Source organism: Rhinolophus hipposideros, assembly GCF_964194185.1.
Source record: "Rhinolophus hipposideros genome assembly, chromosome: 19".
Taxonomy (NCBI): domain Eukaryota; kingdom Metazoa; phylum Chordata; class Mammalia; order Chiroptera; family Rhinolophidae; genus Rhinolophus; species Rhinolophus hipposideros.
This window is the reverse complement of record NC_138065.1, coordinates 1592403-1605154: the sequence shown is the minus strand read 5'-3', so window position 1 is coordinate 1605154 and position 12752 is coordinate 1592403. Positions and strand designations below refer to the sequence as shown.

Genomic DNA, 12752 nt, shown 5'->3' with positions numbered 1-12752 from the left:
CCCACCCTCCGTCTGCTTCTCCCCCACCAGCCCCACACCTTGCCATGGGGGCGGAGAGGAGAAAAAAATGAGAGGAGGGAGGAGCAGCAGAGCCTCGTCGCTGGGACCACGGGCCGTCCCTTCCCGACATGCCCTGTACCAGCGTCCCGGCCCCCGGGGAAGCAACAGCGGAAACTGCTCACTCCTTCAGACAATGCCCAGCGCCGCACTCACTTCCACAAATACAAGGCCCGTGGGGTGTGGCCGAGGGGCAGACAGAAGTGGGGCGGCTGCCCCCTCCTACCTCTAGCACCGCGTCTCTGGAGCCAACCTCCCCACGCTTTCCACCTGCTCTCAAAATAGTGCTCGCTGCCCGCCTCACAGGCTCCCCTAGCAACGAGCTTCTGGATTGGGAATTCTGTCAGGTCTCTAGAGGGATCTAGATTGGGACTCCCTCCTCATCCTCATAACTCTAAGCTGAGCAGCAAGGAAGCGGGGAGACCTAGCTGGTTCTCTCTGGGGGTTCCTTCTCCCAGTCCCTCAGGGATTGAGAGGCTAGAGCTGCGGCCCCGCCATTCAGCAGCAGGTCGCAATACCCCAGTCCTGCTCTAATCCCAAGTGGCTCTTTGCCATAAATTGGGGTGGGGCAAACGGCTCTGCACAGACAGTATGTAGGCCCCTTGGGGAGGAGAAGCCCTTGCTTGTGTAATACTTCCAAACACAGGGCCACCCTCTGAGGCGGGAGGCGGGTGGGAATTTGAACCCCATCCCCAATGCACACATCCCTGCCATCTGCCCTCCTCCTGCGGTGGGGTCAGCCAGATTGGAACTATGAGCAGAGGGTCCTAAACCCATCCTCTGCTTCCCACTGCAGAGACCTAGAGATCTCAGGCTCCACCCTCGGTCAATAGAAAGGGCGGGGCATGGGGCCCCTGAAGTCTGGAGTGTCCAGTTCTGCCTAGAAGACGGGCAGAGGCAGCTGCAAGGCCGGCAGCTTGCCCCCCAGCTCCCCAGGCCTCCCCCCACCCGCCCTCACATACATTCCTGCTCCTTCTCCAGCCAGTCCCCCGGACACTCAGCAGCTGTTCCGGGGACACCCAGAGGACGACAGCTGCACGGGGAGCCATCCCAGCCTCCCTTCCCCCATATTCCCATAAACCCTGCTTATGCTGCCTAAACCCTGCTTATGCTGGATTCCGACCGCCACCTTCCCCGGGCATGAGGAAAGGGAGTAAGGGATCAAGCATCTGGCATGTGGGCCCAGCGGGGCCCCTGAGAGGAATGATCCTAGGGATCCAGGGCAGAAAGGACAGATGGAAAGATCGGGGTCAGTGGGCACCGAGTCAGAGTAACATTCAGGGTCCAAACCACTTACTCGGGCAGATGAGGGCTTCCTTGGCCGTGATGCTCTTGTTACAGGCGTAGCACATGGTCATGCCAGAAACGGAGATGGTGGTGAAGAGGTGCCCATTGGTATAGCGGGCGTCCTTGGCTTCCTTCATCTTCTCCTTTTCCCGGGCCTAGAGCAGGGGTGAGAGAGACAGGAAGTGAGGCCGGGAGACGCCAGGCTGCCTGAGGAGTCCAGGGACACAGGGCAGGGAGGAACGCCTGCCTGGGGCTGCCGGCAGGACACCAGTCCCACAGCAGAGCTCGCTGCAGCTGTCCAGCAGGGACCAGGCCAGCGCTGGACCCACCTGGCCTCTGCGGCTGGGCTGCCTCCTGGTGCCACTCATGTCCCTGGCTCTCGACCGCGGCGTCCTCACTCCACCTCCCAGCCCTGGCTCTGCTCGTCCCCAAGCGGCTGTGCTCTCTCCTCTGTGCCGGGGAAGATGCGCAGAGAGCAGACGACGCAGAGGGTGCCAGCTCACCAGCGCTTTCAAATCTATGGGAGTTAGCTCCTCTTATAACCATGACAACGGGTGCTGTCTCATGGCAGTCACAGTGGGGGGCAGGAGATCCCCTTGTCAGATTGCCTGAAGGGGGCAGAATGCCTCCACTGCCACCAGCAACGCAGAGTCAGGGTACCAAGCCTGACTGCCCCCCACACTCAGCCAGGGTTCACCTGTGCGGGAGGCAGCGCGTCCCCCACTCACGCCGAGGTAGGAGGAGCCTGGCTGTGGTCTAGTGACTCCTCTCTGGGCTCTTTCGGGCTGGGCCTCACTCCTGGTAGGAAGTCTCTCCTGCAGCCTCACTGTTATCCCTCCGGTACAACCCTCCAAATCCTACGGTAGCCCCCTCTGTCCCTCCTCATCCGACGGGTCTCTCCCTCCTCGGAAGTCCCTCTGGTATCTACCCTCCCGTCAGTTCCCGTCAGCTCTCCTGGTCTCCCTCAAGATGGCACACACCGAGCCCTTCCTCAGATCCTCGGTCGCTGCTGGTTCCTGCTCAGCTCTCTCTTGTGCTGTCCTGACCTCAGCAGATCCTCTGCAGGTCTTCCTTCTCCCTGACCTCTCTTCTGTCCCTCCTCAAGCCCCCAGAGCTTCCCCGAAAGCCTGAGGTGAGAAGACGGAATGTCATCCCTCCCACCTCTGCCAGGGCCTTCCCCAGGGGTCACCTGAGACCCTGGATTTTCCCTCCACTCTTAGAGGGCAGAGAGTAGGAAGAGAAGAAGCTGACAAGACAGCCTCCAAGGGTTCCCAGCTTCTCAGAACCAACGAGCGGATCAGATCAATCAGCTGAGGCCGAGGGTAAGAGCCCCGAGTCGGAGGACACTCTGGGGAGGAGGCATGGGACAGAGAATTAGAACTGGGGAGCCTTCAGGCCGGCCCTCAGAGGCCCTCAGAGGCCCAGGCCTGCCGCCCAGCTCCAGCCACACTAGCCCTTAAGAGGTGGGGGAGGGGCCGGGACATACTGGTGCTTAAGGGAGAAAAGGGAAGTGAGCAGGAGCTGAGTCAACACCACAGGGCCAGAGGGCACTGGGCCCCTGCACTGCCCTAGCCAGCCCCAGTCCTGGGCTCCCTGGTGGCCCGGGATCCTTCTCTCTCCTGCTCCCCTCAGAGGCTCCAGGTCTGTCTGATGAGCAGAGCCTGGAGCCTCAAGGTCACTCCCCACCCCAAACCTGCATTTTTCCGTGCTCCTCTCTCGTGTCTCTCTCCCGCCGCCTCCTACCTCCTGGCCTCCCTGCCGCCCCATGGCGGCCCTCCTCTACTCCTCCCCCCCACCCCTTGCTCACCCTGCTTCTCCTCCAGTGCCCTTGGCCTCTTCCTGCCCGGCCCCTCCACCTCGGCCTGGTTAAGGAAGCTGACCTGCTCCAACTCCAGCCTCCAGTGTTCCAGGCCTCCCTTTCTCCATTCTGGTCCCCACCTGCCTGGACCACTAGAAAACCCTCTCTTGCTCCAAACTGTAGCTCTTTAGATCAAATCCGGCTCTGAATAATAACCTTAGAGAACCTCAAAGGTCAAATCCAACTATGTCTTCTCACCACACCCTTCTCTCCTCTCCTGCCCTCCCAGCCTTCTCTATGACACACACAAAACGAATTAAAAGCAAGCAAACAAAACCGGGAATATCATCAAAAAGAGCAACACATCTGAATCCAGGTCAACTCCACAAGGGGCAGCGCTGCAGACCTGCCCTAGTGTTGGGCACCCCTCCCCTCGCAGGCCTCTGCCCTCCACCCTTAGGCCTTCTGGGGAGCTCACCTGGGAAGGAGGTGGGCAAGGGAGGAGAGGACTGGGGCTGCCAGACAATGGGGTCTCTGTGGCCCTCCCTCTCTGGCATCCATGCCTCCGACAGGAACCCAGGTGGTCTGGGCCCAGCCTCCTCTACCTCCGACACTCACCCTCTCGCCAAGCGACCCCTTCTAGGTGGGCCAGCAGCGGGCAGCTGCCACAGCAACCGCACATCCCAACACGGGCGCTGCCCAGCAGCTAGCGGTCCTGGCACTGCCTAGCGCTATTGTCCCAGAGGCAGCCTGTGCCCGCCCCAGGGCTCAGCTCTGGCTGCTGAGGAGGCAAGAACACAGGGCCTGCTCACCAGGGGTGCCCACTGCAGAGAGGCAAGGAATGGGCTTGTCTTTGCCAGGTGTTCTTCCGAGTAAGGTCGTCACACTGGTCTCCCATCGACCCGCCCACCGGCAGGACACCCTTTGCCTCCACGCCCCAATCTGTCCGCCAAGAAAAGGACTCATTGCCCCACAGTCCATAACACCCACCACGGACCCCAGGCCCTTCCCGCTTGGGTCAGCACTCTGCCGTCCAGCGTCTAGAGTCACTGTTTCTCGTGAACCCTCCCGGGAGCCTTTCTGGCTGCACAGCCGTCACCTATACCACTGTGACACTGAGGGTGACACTGGTGAGGCACCCAGCACAACATGCACTCAATACATGTTTGAAAATGAAGGAAAGGAAGGAAGCAAGGAGGGAAGGGGGAGTGGACGGACGGACGGATGGAAGGACACCTGTACGGGGGCCCCGCAGCAGCCTCCCGCACTCTGGGGCCGAGTCCACGTCACCGCTGAGTCTTCCGTGTCCTCTCCTCATCTCCCCTTTTCTCTCCTCCTCCTTCCTTTGAGCTCAGACCCTCAGGGTTTTCCCCAGAGCCCAGAAGGCGGCCAACCCAAACCTTCCTTTGATCGTCATCCCAGATCGTGCTCACATTTTGGGAAAGAAAGACGGGGTGAATGGCGGAGGGCATTGCGGCTGGTGCCCCAAAAGCTCAAAGGCAGAGGCAGTCTGCCCCCTTCTCTGCACTTTGCTCTCCAGGCAGAGAAAAGGCAGGTGAAGGACAAAGCAATCCCAGAGCTGGACCTTGGCTTCCTGTGCTCCCAGGGGATGGCAATGGACGGCAGAGCCTGTCCAGGCAAGGCCTAAGCCCACAGCTGTCCCTGCTCCTCCATCGGGTGTCCCAACCCAGAGTCCTGGGGTCACGTGGTCCTCAGCCTAGCCTCTTCCAGCAGCCCCTTCCCCGCACGGGGAGACTCTGTGCAGGCCCTCTGTGTGGCGAGCAGAAGGCCCTGCAGGGGCTCCAGTCATCTGTGGCTCAGCCTGGGCCAGCCGGGGAGCAGTCATAGGCTGCAAGGGGCTCTGAGTCACGGGGATGAGCTGCACGGCTGGGAAATGAGACAGGGTTCTCCTGGCCGTGGGGCCAAGAGGGTTTGGCACGGTCACAGCCGGGCTCTGCTCCTTGATGATTTTCCAGGGACAAGATAAAGGCAGGAGGCCGAGGAGAAGGCGGCCGACTGAAACACGAAGGCCAAAGCCACACACGTTACACAAAAAGACATCGCTGAGCACACAAAGACACTTAATACACGCTTGCTTGATGAATGAGGATGAGACCCTGGACGGGGGGGCGGGCACAGCGGTGAAGCAGAGGAGCAGCGCTTAGGGCCACAGGGAACGAAATCAGGCTAGAGACCCCGAGATCCAGGCATCTTGGACCCCAGCCTGCCCCCCACCCGGCCACACCTGTCGGGTCAGGAGAGGGAGACCAGAAGAGGGGGCGGGGTGGTGCAGACAGACGGGCATTTGTGCAAGTAAACAATAGCTATGCCAGGACTCCCTGCCCTCCTGGCACAGCGCAGGCCGGCGGAGCTGGGAGGGGGGCAGCTGCTGCCTGCAGACCCCCCTCCCCCAAAGAGACATAAACAAACCCAGAAGGGCCCTTACAGCTCCTCTCAGCCATGTGTCGGACCAGCTCCGGGAACCCTGACCCATCTACAAACTCAAGCTCCTGGAGAACGCTTCACACCAAAGACTAAAGCTAAGACTGGAACTGTTTCCTTGTGTCCAGAGCACCAGCCTCCTACTGGGGGGACCACCATTCAAAACAGCCCCCAAAGCATCTGGGGACGGACGGACAGACGTACACACCCCCCAAGGTAGAGGGCCCATGCAGGCATGGGACTCACACATTGAAACCTGTCTCCTCCCTGATGCCAAAGTCAGGGTTCCAGGGAAGCCCGAGGGACTGGCCTCAGACCCCTTTAAATCCTTAGTGGGCTCCAGGCACCTCCAAGCCCTGCAGTCACTCAGCGATTTCCCTAAGCTTTCAGCTCCCTTCCCCCACCCTCGCTTCTCCCCTTCCCCTCAGCTCTTTCCCTAACCTCCATGACCCACAGAATCTTTTCCTGTGCTCCCCCAAAGATTCAACCTCCTGTGGGCCCCCAATGCCTCAACTTCCCCCTAGAGCTGCTGCCCCTCTCAGCTCCCTCCTGGGCTCACCTAGCCCTCCCCTGGGGCTCCACTCCTCATCCTGCACACAAAGCCAGCCACCTCTCCTTCCTCAGGACAAAGAAAGTCTCTCTCCTCTCTCCCCACTCCAATGCTGGGATCCTAGAGAGGACAAGGGGAGCCCCCCTCCCCTCCACAACCATCGCTGCATCTCTGGCCCCTGCTTGCTCCTAGGCAGGAAAGACCCTTTGTTCTGAGGTGCATGAAGGTTGGGAATGGGGAGTCGGCGGAAGAACAGGGGGCTAAGAGAGAACGGGACCTATGGGGCTTGGGGTCTGCAGGTAAAATGTAGAGCAGAGAGAACTGAGGGGGTGGAGGGCTGAAAACAGCCTGAAAGGACAGAAATGGAGTGAAAAGAAACCAGCAAGGGGTGGGAGCCACACAGAAAGACTCAATGAGGGTGGGAAGAAAAGGCAGGTTCCACTTCAATTTCTCCACCTACAAGGAGGTCCTGGGGCGTGAGGCTAGGAAGGGGGGGTGTCAGGGCTTAGCTGACATGTCCCCTAATAGGTAGCAGGAGAGACCGTCTTCCTCAAATAATCTCATTTCCCGTAGGCCCCCTCTATTTCCCACCACAGTATAAAAAGAAAGGAGACAGCTGGTGTGTTTGGGGCAGGGAGGGGGAAGAGGGGATCCAGGGTTTGTTGGCTAAGAACCAACTCCCCCTTCTGTAACCACAGCTTTCCGGAGGGTGGCCCTCCCTTTCAGACCAGCCCAAACTGACAAGCACCTTGCTCCAGTGGCCTTAGTTTTCTCAAATCCACCTCAGCCCCCTATACCCCACCCCTGGCCAGCTGGCCAGAGTCCCACTACCCCGACCGTGGCCAGCCCCAGGACAGAAAGAGCAAAGCTTCTGGTTTCCCAGGTCTCCACCACCAAAAAAGCAGGGCATGAGGACCCAGGGATCTAGCGCCCCAGCTCCTCCCAATAACAGAGAAAAGGCCCCAGTCAGTATCTATCCCATAACTCTTCTCTATCTACACCCCCTCTTTCCAGGTCTGCCCTCCATCGGCTCCCCCATGGCTTTCCTTTTTAGGGTGGAACCAAATTTCCGTGGTTTCAAAAAAGCTCTCCACCCCCCTTGGCAATACTCCAGGGTCTCAGCTCCAACGGTTGAAAAATAAACAGACTCGCAGAGCTGGGGCCTGGCCTGGCGCAGAGCTGAGCTGAGCGGCCTCTGGCCACCCCACTGTTCCATACTTCAGCCACCTCCTGGCCCCAGGCTCTTGGGTTTGTCTGAGGCCCCACTCCAATCCCCAGCTGCTTTCCCGTTAGTGGAGTCTCAGCTCAACCCCGCAAGGGAAAGTTTCAGGACAGAACCTTCTCCAAGTTAACCTCAAGAGAGGTAGGCAGGCAGGCTAGGAGCTAGGAGCAGGTGGGGAGGTGTCCCCCATCCTCGAGGGCTCCTACTGCTCCTGCCTGAAGGTGGTGACAGTGGTCTGCAAGGCTGGGGGCCTGGAGCAGGGCGCTGGGACCCGGGCGGGGTAGGACAGAAGCCACAGTTAAACCAGCTGTGGGCCGCATCCTGGCCTTTCTGAGAATGGCGGGTGTGGGTGCCCAGAGAGGCGGGCATGGCTACCTGCACATACTGCCTTCCTCCCAGCTCTCTCTTATTCACCCCGAGTCAGCCTCATCACTTCCTGGGGGCTGCGTGTAGAGGTCATAGCCTTTGGGAGTGGGCCTGTGTACAAAGGCAGGGATAAAAGATACTCGGAAAAGAGTGGCCAAGAGGTCATGGTGGGGGGTGAGGATAATTATATACCCAGACTCTTGAAAGGATAGTGAACAGATCCCCAGAAAAAGAGATAAGGGAGCTGGGAGAGAAGGAGGAGGGGCAGGGGGCACGGTGCCCAGTGGGTCAGCCTAAGGGTTTCAGGTGGTTTCAGGCGGTGAGAACAAGGACTTGGGAAGCTGGTGGGGCAGAGGGGGGTGGGGGCCCCTGCGTTGCAGAAACAGGGGTGCTCAGGACCCCTAAGGATGGAGGAAAGGATCCCAGCTACACAAAGACCTCTGTTGCCCTCACCTGAAGGTGCGGCTGGGGGGGGAAGTCAGCCATGCCACAGCCGTCCTGACCCCAGCCACCCACCCACCCGAGGGGAGAACTGAATCACAGCTGGAAAGTCCATTTGCGCGGAGGAGGAGCTGACTTTTGTCTCGGAGGGGTGGTGGTGGGAGGAAGCCGAGAACCCACCCCCTCCCGTCCCGTCGGCCGGATGGCGGGGACAAAGGGGGAACAACCAAGGCGGCGACTGCGGGGTGGGGGGAACGGCCGAAAACAAGCCGGTGGGACCCGGCAGACGGGGTGCAGCCGAGCTCTCGTCGCCCCCACCCCAGTACACACCCCGCCCGCCCGCCCTGTCCCTTACCCGAGCAACGAGCAACTTTCTTCGGTGTGGCCCCGAACACCCGGTCCCGCCGAACCAGAGGCCCCCAAGGCCAGGCCCGCTGTCTCCCGGGACCGGCACCCGGCACCCGGCACCCGGCCACGGCCGCGCGGAGCTGGAGCGCGGGTCGCGGCCGCGGCCCCCCACCCTGCCCACGCACTGCAGTCCCCACCCACCGCCGCCGGCCCGCCGACGCTCCGCCCGATCTTGGCGCCCGGCAAGCCGGCGGGGAGACGGGGGAGTGCGCGGGGCCGGGTCGAAGGGCAGCCCGAGGACGCGCGGAGGCGAGGGGTGCGGAGCCCACCTTGCTCACTAGCTCTTTGCTCCGGTCGATCCGCGCCCGCGTGAGGGATTCGATCCGAGACATAATCCCCCAGCGGGGGGAGTCGGGGGGTCACGGCGGGACCCAGGCGTCCAGCTATTGTGGGGGAGGCGGGGGCCGGGCAGGCACGCGAGGTCTGGATACAGGAAGTCGGACTCCCCTCACCCGGCACCCGCGCCAGTTCCTCAAACCGGAGTCTCCACCCCCGCCCGGGCGCAGGAAGGGGGAGGCGGGGCAGAGCAGGGCGGGTGCCCGCGGGGACCGACAGCGCGGTACCCGCAGGGGCAGCTCGGAGAAGTGCGCGTCCCGGGACAGGCTGAGGGCCCCCGGCCTGTTTCCTCTCCAGCAGCTGGGCTGTCCTCTAGCCCCCGAGACCAGCCTCTGAGATCTGGTCTTCCTAAAAGCCACCCCTGCCCAGCCCCGGTCTCCCTTCCCCCATCCTCCCCCAGCTCTCCAGGGAACCCGCACCAGTTCCTTCCTGGCCCTCCAGCCCATCAAAGCAGGCCAAGCCGACAGACCCCTTTTACGACTGGGGGCAGGGGTGTGGAGAAGGCGGGAAGTCAAAGGGGAATCGAAGGCTGGACCTTTAGAAGGCGTGGAAAGGATTTACTAACAGAGGTCGAAGACACATGGGCAGAGGAGAGACTTCTCTGGCTAGCCCCCACCCCTCTGGGGCCTTCCAGACCGCACTGGGTCCATTCCCTTCTCCTAGCTCCGCTGGAGAGGAACTGCCACCTTTCCTGAAAGCCACGCTGAGGAAGTCCTTCCTTGTGTCTAACTCCAGTCCTCTCTGTTGCAAGTTAGGCCAGAACCAAAAGACCAGCCTGCCTCAGTCAGGGGCAGCTGGAGTCTGGCCAGTGTCTCCACAAGAAGGCGGGTGGGGTGCATTCTTTCTGAACCCTTTGCTCCAGCCCTGGAGGCCACCTCCACCTTGGGTGAGTTTCCTGCAACCGGGAAAACTCCTCCTCCACCAGCTATGCCCATTCACATTGCAGTTCAGTTCTGCCTCCTTGGGTCTCCCATTTCCCCGGAGAAACCGGAAGCACCGAGTGCCCTAGAACGCATCCTCCTTGGTAGAGTCCTGCGGGATTCTGGTCCCAAAAGGTGTGGGAGAAGGAGGGAGGGGCCCGCAGGACCGCAGAGCCAGGCTGCAGGTTTCCAGCCCAACTCAGCACTCTTGGAGGTGCCAATTTTAGCCTCTGCCACTATTTTGGGCGTCACTGCCACACCACTGGCTAAGCTGGTTGGGCTGTGCACCCCCAGCGCCACCCCCGCGTGGCTCCTGTGGCCTCACCTCCTGTTTAGCAACTCCTTCTTCACCTTCTTCACTATCCCCGTTAGGATCCTTATATAGCAAAAGCCAGACAAAAGGAGAGGAAAGGACCCTGCGTGTTCTAAGCTGGAAGGAAAGTAGAGAGCAGAAAGGACTTTCAGGCCCCAAGGGGAGCTGATTCCTCCTGGGGTGCACCTGCCGAGAACATCTGGGGCAAGGCCCCAGGAACTCCCCTAAACCAGCTCCTGGTCTCGGAACCCCAGACTCACTCACCTCCCCACAGTGGGCAGCCAAGGCTGAGGAATGCACTAAATTTAAAAACTGCAGCCAGAAGCCAGAACCCTGACCTCATGGCTCCGCCCACTGGGGGCCCTGAGACAAGGGGTGGGCTGGGACCTCAGCTTTTCTCCCAGGCTGGGAATGAGAGGGTGCCGCAAGCTAAGAATAGAATTTTAAAGGGCCAAACTCCCAGCTGAGTACCCAATAAATCTGGGACCTGAATCTCACGGTTTTTTGAGGGATCTCAGTCCCCAAACTCAACTTAGGAGGTTTCTATAAAAGAACCCAACTCTCCAACCTCTTCCTGGCTCCCCCCTTCCTCAGTCTCCTGTTCATCCCACCTGCTGTTTGTCACCCTATGTTCTCCTTCCTCTTCGGAGATGAGGAGCAGGGAAGGGGACCTGGAGGTTGAGTAAACGGAACAACCCGTCTACCCCTAAAAACACCTGGGCTTTCAGTGAGCTAAGCCTGCAGCTTGACTTAATTTTCATTTTCTGTAGCCTCTGGAACAATGAGCCCTTTTCCTTCGTCCTTGGCCTCTCCAGCCCCTTCTTCCAAACCATTTCACCCCAACCCTTTCTACTGTTGTCCGGGGGCACCACCCAGCTGTTCAGAAACTCTTTAAGTACACAAAAACAAAAGCCAACCGAATTTCTGCCAGATGCTAAAAGTAGCCATCACCTTCTTTAGGTCATTTGACTTGACAGATGTGTTCGCCACATTGCAGGGGAGAGGAGGCCGGCCCAGGGAAGAACCGGGTTGTCAGTGGCCGTGGCCTATAAGTGACACACAGAGCGACGGGGGACCTAGGCCCAGGAAAAAGCTTGCTTCTTCTATTGCTTGGGACCTCGTGCATTGTGGGAGGGGAGGATGGAGACATCACTGACTCCAGCGGCCAGCCATCAGAAGATGGTGGAAGACGGGATAGGCGGTTTCATTAGGTTCACTGCCAGGCGCAGGCAGCATTCTATAGCTGAAACTCCAGCTCTGTAATACAGCTCCACCTCTTACTACCTGTGGGATCTCGGCACGTCACTTAGCCTCTAAGTTACTGTGTCTGAAAAATGGAGATTGAAATACCATCTTTGCCCGAGTGTTATAAGAATTAATTGAGATGACCTCTGGAAAAGTGTTTTGTCAACTCTACCATGCTAAACAAATAGGAAGGAATAAGCCACTTCCTTCTCTCACTGCTTGACTGAGCTCCTGGCTAGCCCCACCCCCTGGTGTTTACCTGTGTAAGCCTCCTACCTCGGGCTGGGAGGCCCAGAAAGAAGAGACCTCGTGAGGCCGGCACACCAGTCATGAGGGTAGAAAGAAGACGGACCAGGAGATGACAGAGAGGGAAACAGGAGGACAGACCCGAGGACCCTGGGGAGGAGTGGGACAGTGTCCTGATGTGCTCTTTCCTGCTGCCTGTCTGTGCCCACATTCCCCTTCAGCGGGTTCCTCACCCCCTCCCCAGCCTGTGAGGCCAAGGGTGGGCCAATGCAGACCAGCTGGGATCTGGATGGCGGCTGGGCAGAACTGGCTCCCCTGCCATTCCCACAGCAGGAAAAGGGGGCGGTTCTGCCAGCAGACTCCCACCCTAAACTGAGAGAGAGCCGTGGGGGACAGCACGTGGGGGACAGGACGAGACTCACCTCAAGGCTAGTGTTCTCTTTGTTCTCTAGAGAGCTCTGCTCCCCATGGTTAAGGAGAAGTTCCCCCCCCCCCCGCATTTCCCCCCTCAAGCTCTAGAATTCTCCAGTTGTTCCTCCCCTTCTCAGACTGCATGGTCTCAGGCCTCAATGTCCCCACCTTGGCCTGTGGTGAGAAGGTGCTGACGACCCGGTTGTATCTGTGCTTTCCCTGCCCTGCAGAGAAAGGGCATACTTGGCTGAGGATGGCAGAGGACAGAGCTCTGGCACCGCTATGGGTGGGGCCTGGGAGTCCTGGGTGACTCCCATGGTCCTTCCAGGTGAATATGCTGCTGCCTTTGCGGGTGTGCCTGGTGCTCAGGAGTACATGCACGAGAGGAAAGGGGGGGAGGGGGGCTCACGCTGCCAGTCCATGAAGAAAATGGAAAGGAATTCAGCAGCAGCAGGGCTCCCGGCTTCCGCAGAGCTCCGGGTGGTGACAGAAGAAAGCGGCGTGCTCACCTGCCCGGGGTCAGCACTGCACATGGCCCCAGACAGCGGTGTGCAGCTTCCAGAACCATCAACTTTCCTGGCTGCCACTCTGCCTGGTGTCTGATTTCAACTCCTGCGACTGCCGTACCCACCCATACAATCATGAGCCTACAGGCACTTTGCAAGAAATAAAAAGCATTGCTGTAATTGTTACCATTATTATGCCCAATG

General features: G+C 59.8%; 1 protein-coding gene across 13 annotated transcripts in view; it reads right to left on the bottom strand.

The window, feature by feature from the left end:
* Nucleotides 1-12752, bottom strand: part of ARHGEF2 (Rho/Rac guanine nucleotide exchange factor 2) — a 42281-nt gene that overhangs the window by 13238 nt on the left and 16291 nt on the right. For 6 of the 13 annotated variants that reach the window (XM_081025440.1, XM_081025439.1, XM_081025434.1 and 3 more), the window contains one exon: nucleotides 1355-1499. In XM_081025440.1, coding sequence (XP_080881566.1) covers nucleotides 1355-1499 — 145 coding nt within the window. The other 7 variants (XM_081025445.1, XM_081025443.1, XM_081025446.1 and 4 more) reach the window with 7 other exon arrangements.